Source organism: Xenopus laevis, chromosome 4S, assembly GCF_017654675.1.
Source record: "Xenopus laevis strain J_2021 chromosome 4S, Xenopus_laevis_v10.1, whole genome shotgun sequence".
NCBI lineage: Eukaryota > Metazoa > Chordata > Amphibia > Anura > Pipidae > Xenopus > Xenopus laevis.
The window spans coordinates 14093533-14111465 of NC_054378.1; the positions used below are offsets into that span (position 1 = coordinate 14093533).

At 42.6% G+C, this 17933-nt stretch overlaps 2 protein-coding genes across 2 annotated transcripts in view; both read left to right on the top strand.

Annotated features, from left to right (window-relative positions):
- The window catches only part of cry2.S (cryptochrome circadian regulator 2 S homeolog), a 33209-nt gene extending 21262 nt beyond the window's left edge, over positions 1-11947 (top strand). The window contains 6 exon segments of the mRNA NM_001090467.1: positions 343-654; positions 1597-1748; positions 2163-2365; positions 7264-7344; positions 10162-10301; positions 11263-11947. Coding sequence (NP_001083936.1) covers positions 343-654; positions 1597-1748; positions 2163-2365; positions 7264-7344; positions 10162-10289 — 876 coding nt within the window. The 3' untranslated portion in view covers positions 10290-10301; positions 11263-11947.
- Positions 11948-16700: 4753 nt separating this feature from the next.
- Positions 16701-17933, top strand: part of LOC108714940 (C-Jun-amino-terminal kinase-interacting protein 1) — a 30414-nt gene continuing 29181 nt past the window's right edge. Inside the window, exon 1 of the mRNA XM_041560948.1 lies at positions 16701-17418. Within this exon, the coding sequence (XP_041416882.1) occupies positions 17333-17418 (86 nt within the window). The 5' untranslated portion in view covers positions 16701-17332. The remainder of the gene's footprint in view (positions 17419-17933) is intronic.

Consider the following 17933-nt stretch of genomic DNA (forward strand, 5'->3'; position numbering starts at 1 on the left):
CCCAATCATCCCTGTTTGAGAGTAACAGTTTTTCTCTGAGACTGATTCAGGAGAAATAACATCCTGCCAGAAAGTAGTTCCATCCTAAAGTGCAGGCGCAAGTCACATGACTGAGGCAGCTGGGAAATTGACTACATGTCTCGCCCCATGTCCGATTTCAAAATGGAATTTTAAAAAAATCAGTTTGCTCTTTTGAGAACTGGATTTCAGTGCAGAATTCTGCTGGAGCAGCACTATTAACTGATGCGTTTTAAAAAAAAAAAAAACATGTTTTCCTACGACAGCATCCCTTTTAACTCAAAGGTGGACAACCCCTTTAAATTTGAATTGCTTCCCCTGCAGGTGAAGAAAAACAGCCCTCCCCCATTATCCTTGTACGGGCAGCTGCTTTGGCGAGAGTTCTTCTACACGGCCGCCACTAACAACCCCAAATTTGACCAAATGGAAGGGAACCCAATCTGTGTGCAGATCCCCTGGGACAAGAACCCCAAGGCTCTGGCCAAGTGGACAGAAGGAAAGACGGGGTTCCCCTGGATCGACGCCATTATGACGCAGCTCAGGCAGGAGGGCTGGATACACCACTTGGCGAGGCACGCGGTTGCATGTTTCCTCACCCGGGGGGATCTGTGGAACAGCTGGGAGTGTGGCGTAAAGGTGAGTGTGCTGCTGTCATTCCTGATGAAGGGAGGGCGTACCCCCAAAACTTTGATACTGTTGGTAATATAATAAAAGGGGTAAGCTCCCCAACTGCAGATAATAGTGTGCGGATCCGTAAAAAAAATCTTGCTGTTGCTAAGGGACCTAGCTGGGTCAACGGAGGGCCAGCACCACCAATGCTGTAGAAGTAAATTACAAGAGTGTAGTGGATTCATCACATTAAAGGACAAGCAAAGTTATACTAGAAATATTGTACTTTATGTTTTGTGCTTCTGTACCAGCCCAAGGCAACCACAACCCTTTAGCAGTAAAGATCTGTGTCTCCAAAGATGCCCCAGTAGCTCCTCATCTTCTTTTCTGCTGATTCACGGCACATGCTCTGTGCTGCTGTCACTTACTGAGCTTAGGGACCCACTCACAATATACAGTACACATAGAATAGAAATGTCACAATATAAGGCTGATTAGTAATTAATACAGATAATTACTACATGGCAGCACAGAAACCAGTGCAATTAGCATCAGAATTGAATAATCAGCAAACCTGTAGCATCAGCTTATATTACAGGGGAAGCTCATTTTCTGCTGGATAATTAGTGACGAGCCCTAAGCTTAGCTTCTCAACAGCTGCTCAGAGCCCACTGAGCATGTGAGTGTCACAGACACTTTCCAAGATGGTGACCCCCTGTGACAAGTTTGAAGTCCTGGATCATTGCTGTTATTGACAAGCTGAAACTTTGGGCTGGTGCAATTTTTAGCCCTATTTATTTTTAGGGTTTCGTTCTCCTTTAATCTGCTTTCATTCATGCAATAGTGCTTTGCAATCAGATCCATGGCACCAGCTCTCTATGATAACATAATGTACTTTAGGTCAATCCCTTTAGAATATTTCCAAACGCTTTGCTGTTGCTCATCCTGTTCCCTTTCCTCACCCTCCAGGTCTTCGATGAATTGTTGCTGGACGCAGATTTTAGCGTGAACGCCGGCAGCTGGATGTGGCTCTCGTGCAGCGCCTTTTTCCAACAATTCTTCCACTGTTATTGCCCCGTGGGCTTTGGAAGGCGAACAGATCCAAGCGGGGACTATGTAAAGTGAGTATATATAAAGAAGTAAACCTAAAAAATTTTCTGCAGTGAATCAGAAGAAAAGAAGATGGGGAGCTACTGGGGCATCTTTGGAGACACAGATCTTTACTGCTAAAGGACTGTGGTTGCCTTGGGCTGGTACAGAAGCACAAAACATCATGTACAACATTTCTAGCTACTTCTTTAGTTACGCTTTAGTTCTCCTTTAAGTATAGATTATTGTATACACACAGCATTCCTTCTCTTTGTGTTTATGGGTATATTGGAAGTGCCATATTGCCTTTCTGGGCTGAGGCTTTCTCCATAAACCTAAATGGAATACATTGTCTAGCTTGGGTCAGATGTTGGCTTGTCAGGCAGGGATTGCTCAGTCTTTGCCCAGAGTCTTCTTGCTAAGCATTGCCCATGTTTTGCTCCCAGGCGGTATCTTCCCGTGCTGAAGGCGTTCCCATCCCGCTACATATATGAGCCTTGGAGTGCCCCAGAGTCTGTACAGAAAGAAGCCAAGTGCATTATTGGTATTGACTACCCAAAGCCCATCGTAAACCACGCCGAGGCGAGCCGGATGAATATAGAGCGCATGAAACAGACCTACCAGCAGCTGTCCCACTATAGAGGCCTCTGTGAGTATTACTGGTCCAGGATTGTGCTTCAGGCACCTTATTGTATTTATATAATAGAAGCCTAACAGTCTGACATGAAAACTAGAAAATACTTTGGAGCAGGCACTCTAATGAAGGCAGTCTTCCACCAGGTTGTTAAAGCACACAGCCTTATTGTGTCATAGGATATCCATACAGAACATACACAAGGTATTTAAACTAATGTGCACCAATCAAAGTGACCCATGAATTGCCTAAAAATCCAATCAACAAGCTTACCATATGAACCAATCCCTGTTCGCAATTTGAACAGGTGGAAGCTAGAACTACACCCATGTCTATTTTGGGTGCCATATTGGTGCTCCTTAACTAAATTAGCCAGAGCCATAATTATACACATGAAAACGAGGGTTAGTATGAATCAAGCTTCCACTGGGGCCAATGAGAATCATTCCTGCTCTATGGGGAATCGGATCATTGTTCTATACTTAGTTTGTGGCAACAAGGTGGCGCCAGATGTAGTAACAAGCCCTGGCTCTGTGTCTGTATGTGTAAATGGATTGGTTCCAAGTAGGGTTATGGGTTCCATCTTGGCTATACAGTTAGGTCCATAAATATTTGGACAGAACTTTTTTCTAATTTTGGTTCTGTACATTACCACAATGAATTTTAAACGAAACAACTCAGATGCAGTTGAACTGCAGACTTTCAGCTTTAATTCAGTGGGTTGAACAAAAAGATTGCATAAAAATGTGAGGAACTGAAGGCTTTTTTTAACACAATCACTTCATTTCAGGAGCTCAAAAGTAATTGGACCATTGACTCAAAGTCTATTTCATGGGCAGGTGTGGGCAATTCCTTTGTTATGATAAATACGAAGATATCCTTAATTATGACCCCGTCCAGGACTTAATACAATAAATTGATGTTCGATAGAAATTCCCTATTCCTGGGACACCACAAAGCCTGCCTTTCTTTTCTTTGTGGTGTCCCAGGGATATAAAAATATTAGGTAGAAAGTTTTGGGACAACTCCACCCCCTCTTATATCAATTTTCATTCCATTATATCTGGTTTGAGCTGTTGGAGAATTGATTTATCCTGATAATTAAGTTGGTTACTTATCAATTTCTATCGAACATCGATTAATTGTAATAAGTCCTGGACAAATGCTCTTGCACTTTACGTATTTTTAATTAATTTATTGAAACCTAACCCCAAGGCACTTTAGGGAGTCAATCACTTTTATTCAAATGTATGGTGATTTATTTAATGGTGGGCAGTTAATCAATTAGAATTGAATTATTTGTTTTATTACTTAATGAATTTGCACTGAAATTTATAAACCTTAATCATGGCATTCAATTAATAGTTTTAACTTAAAGGAGAAGGAAAGGTTAAAACTAAGTAAGCATTATCAGAAAGGTCCATCTAAATATACCAGTAAACCCCCAAATTAATGCTGCTCTGAGCCCCCTGTCAAAAGGAACACTGCATTTCTTTCCTTCTATTGTGTACTCATGGGCTTCTGTATCAGACTTCCTGCCTTCAGTTTAAACCTCATTGCCCTGGGCAAGAGCATGCTCAGTTTGCTCCTCTCCCCCTCCCTTCTCTGCTGTAATCTGAGCCCAGAGCAGGGAGAGACTCAGGCAGGAAGTGATGTCACACCATGTTAATACTGCAGCTCCTATTCTAAACAAACGGAGAGTTTCTAGAGCTTTTTACTCAGGTATGGTAAAACATTCTACAGAATAAATATAGCATTCTAGCTTGCACTATTGCAGCTAATCTATTGGCAATAAAATGCCTCCGTAGCTTTCCTTCTCCTTTAAAGGAAACTGTCATGGGAAAAAAAAAATTTTTTCAAAATGAATCGGTTAATAGTGCTGCTCCAGCAGAATTCTGCACTGAAATCCATTTCTCAAAAGAGCAAACAGATTTTTTTATATTCAATTTTGAAATCTGACATGGGGTAGACATATTGTCAGTTTCCCAGCTGCCCCAAGTCATGTGACTTGTGCTCTGATAAACTTCAATCACTCTTTACTGCTGTACTGCAAGTTGAAGTGATATCACCCCCCTCCCTTTTCCCAGCCAAACAAAAGAACAATGGGAAGGTAACCAGATAACAGCTCCCTAACACAAGATAACAGCTGCCTGGTAGATCTAAGAAATTGACAAAATGTCTAGACCCATGTCCAATTTCAAAATTGAATATGAAAAAATCTGTTTGAGAAATGGATTTCAGTGCAGAATGCTCCTGGAGTAGCACTATTAACTGATGCGTTTTGAAAAAAAACATGTTTTCCGATGACAGGATCCCTTTAATGAAATCAGCATTTGCACGAGTATAAATTCAGTGGTTGGAATATAGATCAATTTAAGTAGTATATTGAAGTTTGTTTGTTAAAGTTGAGAATTGTTTAATTGCAACAGACCATTAGGGTATCTGATAGAAGAGGGCTTCTTTTCTCCTTTTTCTTCTTTCTATTCCTTTGTTATGTCATTATCAATGAAGCGGATAAAAGCCCTGGAGTTGATTTGAGTGGGGGGGGTGTTTGTATGTGGAGGATTTTGCTGACAACATGCGGTCAAAGGAGCTCTCCATGCAGGTGAAACGAGCCGTCCTTAAGCTGCAAAAACAGAAAAACCCATCCGAGAAATCGCTACAATATTAGGAGTGGCAAAATCGACAGTTTGGTACATCCTGAGAAAGAAAATAAGCACTGGTGAACTCAGCAACGCAAAAAGATTTGGACATCCACAGAAGACAACAGTGGTGGATGATCCCAGAATCATTTCCATGGTGAAGAGAAACCCCTTTATAACAGCCAAACAAGTGAACAACCCTCTCCAGGAGGCAGGTGTATCGATATCCAAGTCTACCATAAAGAGAAGACTTCATGAAAGTAAATACAGAGGGTGCACTGCAAGGTACAAGCCACTCATAGGCATCAACAATACAAAGGCTAGATTGGACTTTGCTAAAAAAAACATCTAAAAAGCCAGCACAGTTCTGGAAAAACATTCTTTGGACAGATGAAACCAAGATCGATCTCTACCAGAATGATGGCAAGAAAAAGTATGGAGAAGGAGTGGAACAGCTCATGATCCAAAGCATAGCACATCATGTATAAAACATGGTGGAGGCGGTGTGATGGCTTGGGCATGCATGGCTGCCAGTGGCACTGGGACACTAGTGTTTATCCATCATGTGACACAGCTGAGCTGTTCAGAGACACTGTCTGCTCAAATCCAGCTAAATGCAGTCACATTGATTGGGAGGCGTTTATTAAAGCAAAGAAGTGGAATATTCTTGAATGGCCAAGTCAGTCACCTGATCTGAACCCAATTGAGCTGCATTTCACTTGCTGAAGACTAAACTTCAGACAGAAAGGCCACAAACAAACAGCAAGTGAAAGAGGCTGCAGTAAAGTCCTGGCAGAGCATTAAATGGAGGAAACCCAGAATCTGGTGATGTCCATGAGTTCAACACTTCAGGCTGTCATTGTCAGCAAAGCGTTTTCAACCAAGTATTAGAAATGAACATTTTATTTTCAGTTTTTTAATTTGTCTAAATACTTTTGAGCCCCTGAAATGAAGTGATTGTGTTAAAAAAAAAAAAGGTTTTAGTTCCTCACATTTTTATGCAATCTTTTTGTTCAACCCATTGAATTAAAGCTGTGAAAGTCTGCATTTCAACTGCATCTGAGTTATTTCGTTTAAAATTCATCGTGGTGATGTACTGAACCAAAGTTAGAAAAAAGTTGTCTCTGTCCAAAGATTTATGGGCCTAACTGGACGTGCAGTTGGGTGCACTGACTTTATACAAGGAAGAGTATCCCACCCGAGTTAGATTCTTTGCTGATGTTTGGCCACCATAATTGGGGATGGTGTGATCTATATGGTGTTTCAGCTACTTATATAAAGGATAATTGTCATTGCCAATGTCCCCATTGTGCCAGTAACAGCCTACCGCTCTTCTTTATTCCTCCCTTAAAGGGGTGGCTCACCGTCAAGTTAACTTTTAGTATGTTAGAGTATCCAATTCTAAGCAACTTTCCAATTGGTCATCATTATTTATTTTGTACTGTTTTTTAATTAGACTTTTTCGTAGGACACTTTCCAGCTTTCAAAGGGGGGTCATTGACCCCCATCTAAAAAGCAAATACATGTAGGGGCTGATTCACTATGGGTCGAATATCGAGGGTTAATTAACCCTCGATATTCGACTAGGAATTGAAATCATTCGACTTTGAATATCGAAATCGAAGGATTTAGCGCAAATACTGCGATCGTACGATCGAAGGATTATTCCTTCGCTCGAACGATTAAATCCTTTGAATCTAAGGATTTAAATCCAACGATCGAAGGAATATCCTTCGATCAAAAAAACTTAGGCAAGCCTATGGGGACCTTCCCCATAGGCTAACATTGACTTCGGTAGCTTTCAGAGTTTTTTTTAAAGAGACAGTACTTCGACTATCGAATGGTCGAATAGTCGAACGATTTTTACTTCGAATCCTTCGATTCAAAGTCGTTGTCGAAGGTCGAAGTAGCCCATTCGATGGTCGAAGTAGCCCAAAAAATACTTCGAATCCTTCACTCGAATTTAGTGAATCGGCCCCTTATTGTTATTGCTACTTTGTATTACTCCTCTTTCGATTCAGGCCTCTCCTGTTCATATTCCAGTCTCTTCTTCAAATAAGTGCATGGTTGCTAGGGTTATTTGGACCCTAGCAACCAGATGGTTGAGATTGCAAACTGGAGAGCTGCTGAACAAAAAGCTAAACCACAAATAATAAAAAATGAAAACCAATTGCAAATTGTCTCAGTATATCAATGTCTACATCATAATAAATGTTCAACTAAAGGTGAACAACCCCTTTAATATTCATGATCGCCATCTTTTCCTTCCAGGTATCTTGGCTTCTGTACCATCCTGTGTGGAAGACCTGGGAGGTCCCATAACAGACTCCAGCCACAACCCAGCGGAAGCAGGTAAGACGGCTCATACCTGTAGTAGAAACGGGCAGTTGGTAATCAGATGACATTTAGGGGCACATTTACTTAGCTCGAGTGAAGGATTAGAATGAAAAATACTTCGAATTTGAAGGTTTTTTTTGGCTACTTCGACCATCGAATTGGCACCTTCGACTAAGACTTCGAATCGAACGATTTGAACTAAAAGTCGTTCGACTATTCGAACATTCGATAGTCGAAGTACTGTCTCTTTAAAAAAAACTTCAACCACCTACTTCACCAACTAAAACCTACCGAGCACCAAGGACCGTCCCCATAAGCTTTCCTAGCAATTTCTGATTGGAGGAAAATAGTTAGATCGATGGATTAAAATCCTTTGAATCATTCGATCGAACTAAATGCGGTAAATTTTACTTCGATGGTCGAATATCGAGGGTTAATTAACCCTCAATATTCGACCCTTAGTAAATGTGCCCCTAAGTGCGCACAAAGGGATGTTGCTGTTATATTTCCAGACTTCTTAGAAAAAACATGGTCACACATACAGCAGTATGGCCTGTATCAGTTTTATGTTTTGCTGTATCTGTGGATGGGCAAACGTATCAATAGCTGATCCTTTAGGTCGGTGTCTGTCTCTCTCTCTCTCCCCTGTTTCCTCTTGTGCTTAATTCCCAGAAAGAAACCCTAGGGGGTTAATCCACCCAGATTAAGCCGATATCAATTTTTTTTCCCATGGTTTATTGCCCAAGGGCTGTTCCATTCTATAAAGGGATTCTGTCATGATTTTTATGTCGTTTTTATTTCTAAATGACACTATTTACACTGCAAATAATTCACTCTACAATATAAAATTAAATTCTACCAGGCAGCTGTTATATTGTGTTAGTGAGCTGCTATCTGGTTACCTTCCCATTGTTCTGTTGTTAGACTGCTGGGGGGGGTAGATCACTCCAACTTGCAGTAAAGAGTGACTGAAGTTTATCAGAGCACAAGTCACATGACTGGGGGCAGCTGGGAAACTGACAATATGTCTAGCCCCATGTCAGATTTCAAAATTAAATATAAAAAAAAATCTGTTTTCTCTTTCAAAAAATGGATTTCAGTGCAGAATTCTGCTGGAGCAGCACAATTAACTGATGCGTTTTGAAAAAAACATTTTTCCCATGACAGTATCCCTTTAATTAAGGTTCAACAATGTTACACAGTAGGAAAGAGAGATTTCTGTTTAGAGCTGGAGCTCCGTCTGACGCTTAGATAAGACAATGCAGCTACAAAGGAGAAATCGGTATGTCAGCATTCTGACAGCTGAGCAAACATTTCCCAAAATCTTTGTTAGGTTGCCCCTTAAAACATGGACTTACTATTACCAGAGGGCTTATATACAGGGCACAGAGGCCTGATAAAAAGAAAATCCTGCTGTTGTTTAAACCACATCCCTTTACCAATTCCCTCTTATAAATTTCAGCTGTTTGACCGACAAGCTGGGTTGGGTGCTGAAACTTTCAGCCCAAGCGGGTGCAAAAAGACACTGGGGCTCATTTATCAACACTGGGCAAATTTGCCCCTGGGCAGTTACCTGTAGCAACCAATCAGTGATTAGCTTTTTAAAAAGCCAGCTGCAAGCAGTACAATGAATGCAGCAATTCTGATTGGTTGCTATGGGTTACTGCCCATGGGCAAATTTGCCCAGTGTTGATAAATGAGCCCCACTGACTTCTCTGATGCAATTTGAGGTCTCGCTCATGAGAAGTCAGAATTCTCTAGTCTCTGCCTGGGATACTCCATCCCTGTAACATACAGAATTACTGCACTCTCTATAGAGCAATATGAAGCCTTCAAAAGTTAAATCATGTTGTTTACATGGTTTAGGTTTTCGCAATTGGCTGTAAAGCCCAGGATGCTAAAAGGCCCATGATAATGAAAGGCAATAAAGCCCACAAGTGCAGCAAGCGGCAGTTGGAACAGGCAATTTTTGTTGTTACAGTGATATTTTTCCCTCCCTCGGAGGGAGCCTTTAATCTTTGGCATGCAGAGAGACTACAAATCCCTAATGCACTTATGCCTTCACTCAATAAGGGGCAGCAGTAAATAAGGAATGGGGAGGAGGTGAGGTTATGTTCCGTTTAAGGGCAGGGGCACACGGTCCTGCAGCAGGTCGGGTACCCGCGGGTTACCCGCAAAAACCTGCGGTAACCTGCAGGTTGTGAGTAGAAGTTCCGAGTGCGGGTATAGACACGGGTCGTGTTTTTTACTCCTTTTTTCTGATCACGTCTACTTCCTATGATGTCACTTCCTGAAATGTGATGGTCAGCGGGTCGCTGGTCCGGGTTGCGGATAAGGTACTTGTGTGTCGTGTAGCGGGTCCAATCTGGTAAGAATGCAGGTCCGGGTTGCGGGTATGGGTCGGGTACGAATTACAAAAAAATGGACCCGCGCAGGAATCTAGCACAGGGGCAGATTCAGGGAGATTTAGTCGCCTGGCTACTAATCGCCTCTTCTTCGGGGCGACAATCTCCCCGAACTGCCTTCTGCTTGCTAAAATAAAAACATCGGCTGCACCAATGCACTCGCGGCGCTTTGATTTCCTAAGTCCAGCCGTAAGTGCCATTGCGCTGGCGTTTTCTCATTATAGCAGGGGGGAGGCAGTTTGTGGAGATTGTCGCCCCGAAGAAGAGGCGATTAGTCGACTAAATCTCCCCGAATCTGCCCATGTTCCCCTGCCTTAAATCATAACTGGCCGTCTCATGCAAGGAATAGTTATTTATAAGGATATCCAGTCATTCTCGGCATATAAATGGTTCATATTTATTGTATTCACTTCACTTCTTGTTGCAGCTCCTAAACAGTCTCTGTGCAATGCCGACTCCCCCAAACGCAAACTGGAGGGGTCAGAAGAAGCGTCGCACGTGAAGGTCAGGGTGCGGAGTGTCCCGGTGATGAGGAGGCCAGAGAACGACTTCTGAGTGTCGCATCTGGTCAGTAAACAATAACCATCGCAGCATGCCATAACAAAATCATCCGCTAGGGGTCTCTGTTGCTCTTAGAGAATTTAAAGGTATAGGGGGCACCCAAAAGTCAATGGTGCAGTAACGGGGCTGGGTGACTCTGTAACGGATCCTGCCTGGAATTCTAGTTTTACTTAATTGGTACATTTTGTGCCCAGAAATGAAGCAGGACTGGATGCCCTCTATCCCTGAGATGAGAAGGGTTGCTCTAAAAGGGCGGTTCATTTTTAAATTAACTTTTAGTATGTTTAGTATGCAATTCTAAGCAACTTTTCAGTTGGTCTTCATTATTCTTTATAGTTTTTTGCCTTCTTCTTCTGGCTCTTTCCAGCTTTCAACTGGGGCTCACTAAAAACAAATGCTCTGTAAGGCTACAAATGTATTGTTACTGCTGCTTTTTATTACTCATCTTTCTATTCAGGCCTCTCCTATTCATATCCCAGTCTCTTATTCAAATCAATGCATGGTTGCTAGGGGAATTTGGACACTAGAACCAGATTGCTGACATTGCAAACTGGAGAGCTGCTAAAAATAAAGATAAATAACTCAAAAACCAAAAATAATAGAAAAGAAATTAGAGACCTTTCTCGCATCTTTCCTAAGCAGAAGAACATCAGAGCAGCCTCTTTCTTTCTCCTGACAACTTCCTTGACTACTTGGTGGTCAGACTGGTCAGAAACTGACCAGCAGGTGGCGCTGTTGTAACAAAATTCATTCATATTAACAGTACATGTATCCCTTAATATCTTGGAATAAAAAATAAATAATGAATGTAAATGACAAAAGTGCTTATAATATCACTCTCATTCATTTTACATTCATTTATTTTCAAGGTTTACTTATCCTTGAAGCAGGAAATACAGTACTGGGTGGAATATAATAGTATTTGCTTCTGAGCGTGAGGCTGATCTTGTTTTTCCTCTCCCAACAGATGAGCTGCTGAAACAGAGAGAAACCTGCACCTGTAACAGCATTAGGACTAGTGGGAGGCTGCACTTCCTGACGATACCTGCGTTCCTAGAAGGGCCCCCTGAATATATTTAATCTCTTGGCTCCAAGACAAGCAACAATAGTATTATTACTGGCATCTCTGTCAGCCCTAGTTTTCTCCAACCTTTGGCTTGGTATTTAAACAAGTGTCTGCTCCTATATCTGTTTAAGAGGTGTAAATCAGGCTGCTGCGGAACTACAGCACGTCCCCTGAGGATGATGGGAGTTGTAGTTCCCCAAGCACTTTAGCGCTTCTGGCTGGAGAGCTCTGGTGTAGATGGTGGAGGATATTTCAACCCTAAACCCAGCGAATCCGCTCCGGTAGCAACCCTGGGCTGCATCTGACAATATAAAAAAAAAATATATATATCTATATATATATATATATATATATATATATATATATATATATATATATATATATATATCTATCTATATATATATCTACTAGAGGCTTACTCATTGACGGTGCAAGAGGAGCTCATACTCATTCTGCCTCGGCAGGGGAGGGGTTAATTTTGCATGTTTTAGCAGATAAAAAAGCTGCTGACGTGTCACCAGTCGTATGTGTACATTCTGCCCATGTATGTAAATACAGATGCTGTTTGTATAATAAATGTAATTTTAAATACTCTTCACCCAGTCTGTCTGTCTGTCTGTCTGTCGTGCTCATTAAGCTGGTAAATGGGTGTATCATATATGGATGCACCGAATACAGGATTCAGCCATTTTCAACAGGATTCGGATTTGGCCGAATCCTTCTGGCCAACCGAACCGAATCGCGTGACTTTTTGTTCACAAAACAAGGACGTAAAAAATGTTTTCTCCTTCCCAACCCTAATTTGCATATGCAAATTCGGATTCAGTTCAGAATCTTTCCCAAAGGATTCGGGGGTTCAGCCAAATCTAAAATAGTGGATTCAGTGCATCCCTAATATCAAAGGCTGTCAGGGGGTTGCTGGGAGTTGTAGCCCACTATATTTTTGGGGATATATGTCAGATCTGCATTGCATTGGGGGCACATCCTTAGTACAACTGTAAATATGGGACCAATGGCCCTTACACACCTGCATCGTCTTGGGGCCCCCCCAATATTGGGGCCTGGGGGGGGGGCCTAACTTTTTCCATTGCCTGTAGTTAAACTGTGTGTAAATGCGAAATCTGTGCACAATAAAAATACTGCTTTTTGTATAAATATAGGAATTATTTGAATCCCTGATCAGGCACAGAGATGGGGTTCTGCCGGGCTGCTCTCTTTCCCGTGGTCAAGCTGAGCGAACCCTTAGTAACCAATCGGCAGTTAGTTCATATGCCTCTGGGTGCCGTAAATGGGAAGAAAACATGTTGGTTACTAGAATAAGGAAAACTTCTGCCTAGGTCTGTAATGGACTTTGGGGGACCTTGATAAACCTCCAAATTAAGGACAACAGAGCATTGGTCAACGACTACCAGTGAAATCAAGAGCTGACCTATGGAGCAGCTGCCCTGGGCTCCTCGCTGGTTGTAGAAACTCCCATCAATATGGGTTCTAGCCAGGGGATAGCTGGTCACATGCCCCTGCCACCACAAATATGGTTTTCATTTAACCTTCCTACCACCTGTAAATCAGGAGAGCTTGTGTAAATAGATATGAGCTCTGTATAAACCAACCCGTCTCACCAGCTGCAGCCTGTCTCAGGCTTACAGATGCAGAATTATTTATACCAGAGGATCATCTGTGGGCTGATTATTTGATTAAAGGGCTTGTTCACCTTTAAATTAACTTTTAGTATGATGTAGAGAGAGATATTCTGAGACGGTTTTTGTGGCTTTTGAGTTATTTAGCTTTTTATTTAGCAGCTCACTTTGCAATTTCAGCCATCAGGTTGCTAGGGACCAGGTTACCCTAGCAGCCATACATTTATTGGAGTAGGAGAGGGCCTGAAAAATGTGGCCTTACAGAGTACTTTTGTTTTAGAGGTTTATTTAGATGGGGTCAGTGACCCTAATGTGAAAGCTGGAAAGAATCAGAAAAAGGAATAAAATATCCCAACAGCTATAAAAAAAAAATAGTGAAGGTCAACTTAGCAACTTTCTAGTCACACTCTCTTATAAACATTTAGTATGATGTTATGAGACAATTTGCAGTTTTTTTAAGGATTTAGCTTTTTGTTCAGCTGCCCTCCAGTTTGCGATTCCAGCAGCTATCTGGTTGCTAGGGTCCTATTTACCCTAGCAACCAGCCAGTGGTTCACTGTTCTTGTTAGGTCAGCAAAAGGCATTACAAGCCCCAGTATATTATATGGTTATGAGCCATTGAGATACAGGGTGATACTTTGAGTAAAACTGCCATAAAGCAAGACAAGCGTCAGACAGGAAATAGAATGTCAGGCGAGTACCAGGTAACGGCTTCCCCCATGCAAGGGGAAAATGTGCCCATAGCTCTTAAAGTAGCAAAGTAATGCGTCCGTTTCTAAAATGATACAAATAACAGGATTTCATTGGGTCTTTGTGGAAATATCTTGGTTGGCACCAATAAACAAATTATAGGATTTAACTTATTTTTCCATTTCACCTGGATTTCCATCACTCCCATCAGTGAAGACTTCTAAACGGGCATTTCCAACTGTTTTCGGAGAGGTGGGGGAGAATATGTATATTTTTTTAACTTATATTTGCATATTTCTAATTAAAAGATGTTTCTTTTATTATGCAACGTCATATCTAGCCAGCTCAAAACCCACCACCTGCTCCCTTGACCCCATACCCTCTCGCCTTCTCCACCCAATCTCTGATACACTCTCTCCTGCACTTACCCACCTATTCAATCTTTCACTCTCTACTGGTACCTTCCCATCATTATACAAACAAACACTAATCACTCCTATCCTCAAAAAACCTTCCCTTGATCCCAGCTCTCCCACTAACTATCGACCGGTCTCCCTTCTTCCATTCGCATCCAAATTACTAGAAAGGCTTGTTTACAAACGCCTGATCCAGCATCTCACTCACAACTCCCTTCTCGACCCCTTGCAATCTGGCTTCCGCCCAACACACTCGACTGAAACTGCACTCACCAAAGTAACCAATGATCTTCTACTGGCAAAGTCTAAAGGTCACTATTCCATACTAATCCTTCTAGATCTCTCTGCAGCCTTTAACACAGTTGACCACACACTCCTCCTTGACATTCTACACTCAGCTGGCATTCGGGACACTGCTCTTTCATGGTTTACATCTTATCTGTCTGACCGTTCCTTTAAAGTTTCCTTCTCTAACTCTACTTCTACTACTTTCCCACTCTCTGTTGGAGTTCCTCAAGGCTCTGTTCTTGGCCCCCTGCTGTTCTCGCTCTATACAACTTCGCTAGGAAAACTCATTCAGTCATTTGGACTTCAGTATCACCTTTATGCTGATGACACCCAACTCTACTTGTCTACTCCTGATCTTTCTAATTCTGTCCTTTCCCAAGTCACAGACTCTCTCTGCTGTCTCCTCCTGGATGTCACAGCTCTACCTGAAACTGAACCTTTCTAAAACAGAACTCATTATATTTCCTCCAAGATCTTCCCCTGTCCCTCAGATATCACTCACAGTAAACAACACCACCTTTCATTCCACCACACAGGCACGCTGCCTAGGAGTTATCTTAGACTCACATCTGTCTTTTTCACCACACAAACACTTGCAAAATCTTGCCGTATTCAACTGCGCAACATTGCCCGAATACGACCATATCTCAGTTCAGAATCAACTAAAACACTGATTCAGTCTCTCATCTCCCGCCTTGATTACTGCAACTTACTCCTCACAGGTATTCCAACAAGTCACATTTCACAACTCCAATCAGTTCTAAACGCGGCCGCTAGACTCATTCATTTATCTCAACACTCAACATCAGCTGCTCCCATATGTATGTCCCTTCACTGGCTCCCAATATCTTCTAGAATCAAATTCAAATTACTAACACTCAATTCAAGGCCCTTGATAATGAAGCCCGTCCCTATATTTCATCTCTAATCTCCAAATACTCTCCTTCACGAAACCTTCGCTCTGCTTCTGATCTTCGCCTCACTTCTCCTCTGATCACTTCTGCCCATTCTCGTCTACAAGACTTCTCTCGGGCTTCTGCTTTTCTCTGGAACTCTCTGCCACAAGCTGTCAGACTTTCTCCTTCTTTCCAAACTTTCAAGCGCTCCTTAAAGACCCATCTGTTTAAAGAGGCCTATTCGATTTACCTTAATTAATCATTGCTGTATCAAAAATGACAAAGTGTTTATACAATCCTAATGTCTCAATTGTACCCTAACCTTTTAGTTTGTAAACCCTATTGTACTCTGTAATCCTTGTCTGTTATCCACCATTTATTTCCTGTTTGCTATAACTGCAGTAAAGCACTGCGTATCTTGACAGCGCTATATAAATAAATGATGATGATGATTTTTGGATTTACTTCCCCTTTAACGTTCTGCAGCCACCATATCTGCATGGCCGGTTCTGACTCCTGAAACAATGTGGCTGGCTTCTGTTGCATTGTTTCAGGAGTCAGAACCGGCCATGCAGGGGCCAGATACTGCTTTCAATGGCAATAACAAATACATTGAAATATAAGGTACTATATGGTGGCTGCTGAACGTTAAAGGGGAAGTAAACCCAAATATGTCAGGATACTATTTTTAGTAGCACTTACCCTAACTTTAGTACCATAGTAAAATTACCAATATATTGCTTAGAATGGCATTGGGACCCTAGAAAATAAACAGCATCATTTTCTGGTTCTCTATTAAGTGTTGTGACACCAGCACACAAAGTCAGTGCAGGGGGTGGAATTGGGCAGAAAATAATTCCTCTGTTTATAATATAACATATATATCTACCTGTCACTGTCCTTGTTGAATGACCCCCTAAGATCCTGACTTGAAAATTAGAAATACCAGGCAGTGTGGGTCCCATTTTTTAAAGGAAAAAGGGCTGACAAGCTGAGGATTGTGGGAGCTGTAGTTGATAAAAACACATAATGCATTTATTTAAAGTGATACTGCACATCACACACCCTCCCAACAGATCATTCCCTTCCTGTGGGACACGTTGGCTTCCCTTCTGCACCCGGCTGCTGCTCTGTGTGGCCCCAGTCCTCCAGCTCTTGGGATTAACCAGTGTCATTGTATAAGGACACATGCTGAGCCCTGGGTATTGGATATAGAAATTAAACATTTATTGTCAGTACAGTTACATTGTATCACTCACACTTCCCTGCCTTCTCCCCACCTCTCACTGTCATCTTCCCTCTGCCTGATCCTTCCTGTTCCCAACCTGCCAGCAGCACCCGCTCCTCTAATTCTCTCACCTCCCCTCTCCCCTACCTGTCAGCAGCACCCACTCCTCTTCTTCTCCCCTCTCCCCTACCTGTCAGCAGCACCCGCTCCTCTTCTTCTTCCACCTCCCCTCTCCCCTACCTGCCAGCAGCACCCACTCCTCTTCTTCTCCCACCTCCCCTCTCCCCTACCTGTCAGCAGCACCCGCTCCTCTTCTTCTCCCACCTCCCCTCTCCCCTACCTGCCAGCAGCACCCACTCCTCTTCTTCTCCCACCTCCCCTCTCCCCTACCTGCCAGCAGCACCCGCTCCTCTTCTCCCCCCACCTCCCCTACCTGTCAGCAGCACCCGCTTCTCTTCTTCTCCCACCTCCACTCTCCCCTACCTGCCAGCAGCACCCACTCCTCTTCTTCTCCCACCTCCCCTCTCCCCTACCTGTCAGCAGCACCCACTCCTCTTCTTCTCCCCTCTCCCCTACCTGCCAGCAGCTCCCGCTCCTCTTCTTCTCCCACCTCTACTGTCCCCTACCTGCCAGCAGCACCCGCTCCTCTTCTCCCCCCACTTCCCCTACCTGTCAGCAGCACCCACTCCTCTTCTCCCCCTACCTCCACTCTCCCCTACCTGTCAGCAGCAGCAACACTCCCTCCCCTTCATATTCCTCTTCTTCCTCCCCCTCCCTCCTCCCCAGCCAGAGCTGTGAGTATCAGAGAGAGAGAGAATGGCGGAGAGAGAGAAAACAGCCACTACCCCGGCTGGCTCTTCTCCTTTCCTGGGGCTGCATCTGGCGTCTCCTCCACATTTCAGGTACCGTCTATTGCCCCTGACCCAATCCTGCCTGACCCCCTAAACCCAGTCCTGCTGCTCCCCTGCCTCCCCTCACAGCATGGATGTCTTTTTCATGGGCAACACACCTCCCATGCACCATCTTCCTGCACTGGCTCCTTATTCCCATGCTGTGTGTGTATATGCAGAATGGATATGTGACTGTATACATGTGTATATAATATGATGTTTATGCTCTATTCATATATTAATACCTACACTGTGTAATATGTGTTTGTGTATGTCATATGTATTATATGTGAGTGCATGTTATATTGCACTACTGTGTATTTTACTGTATTTACTGTATCTGCATACAAGCACCCAGCAATACAATGCCGGTATGTGTACTGTATATATATATATATATATATATATAGATATATATATAGATATATATATAGATATATATATAGATATATATATAGATATATATATAGATATATATATAGAGATATATATATATATATATTTATATATGTGTGTGTGTTTGTATC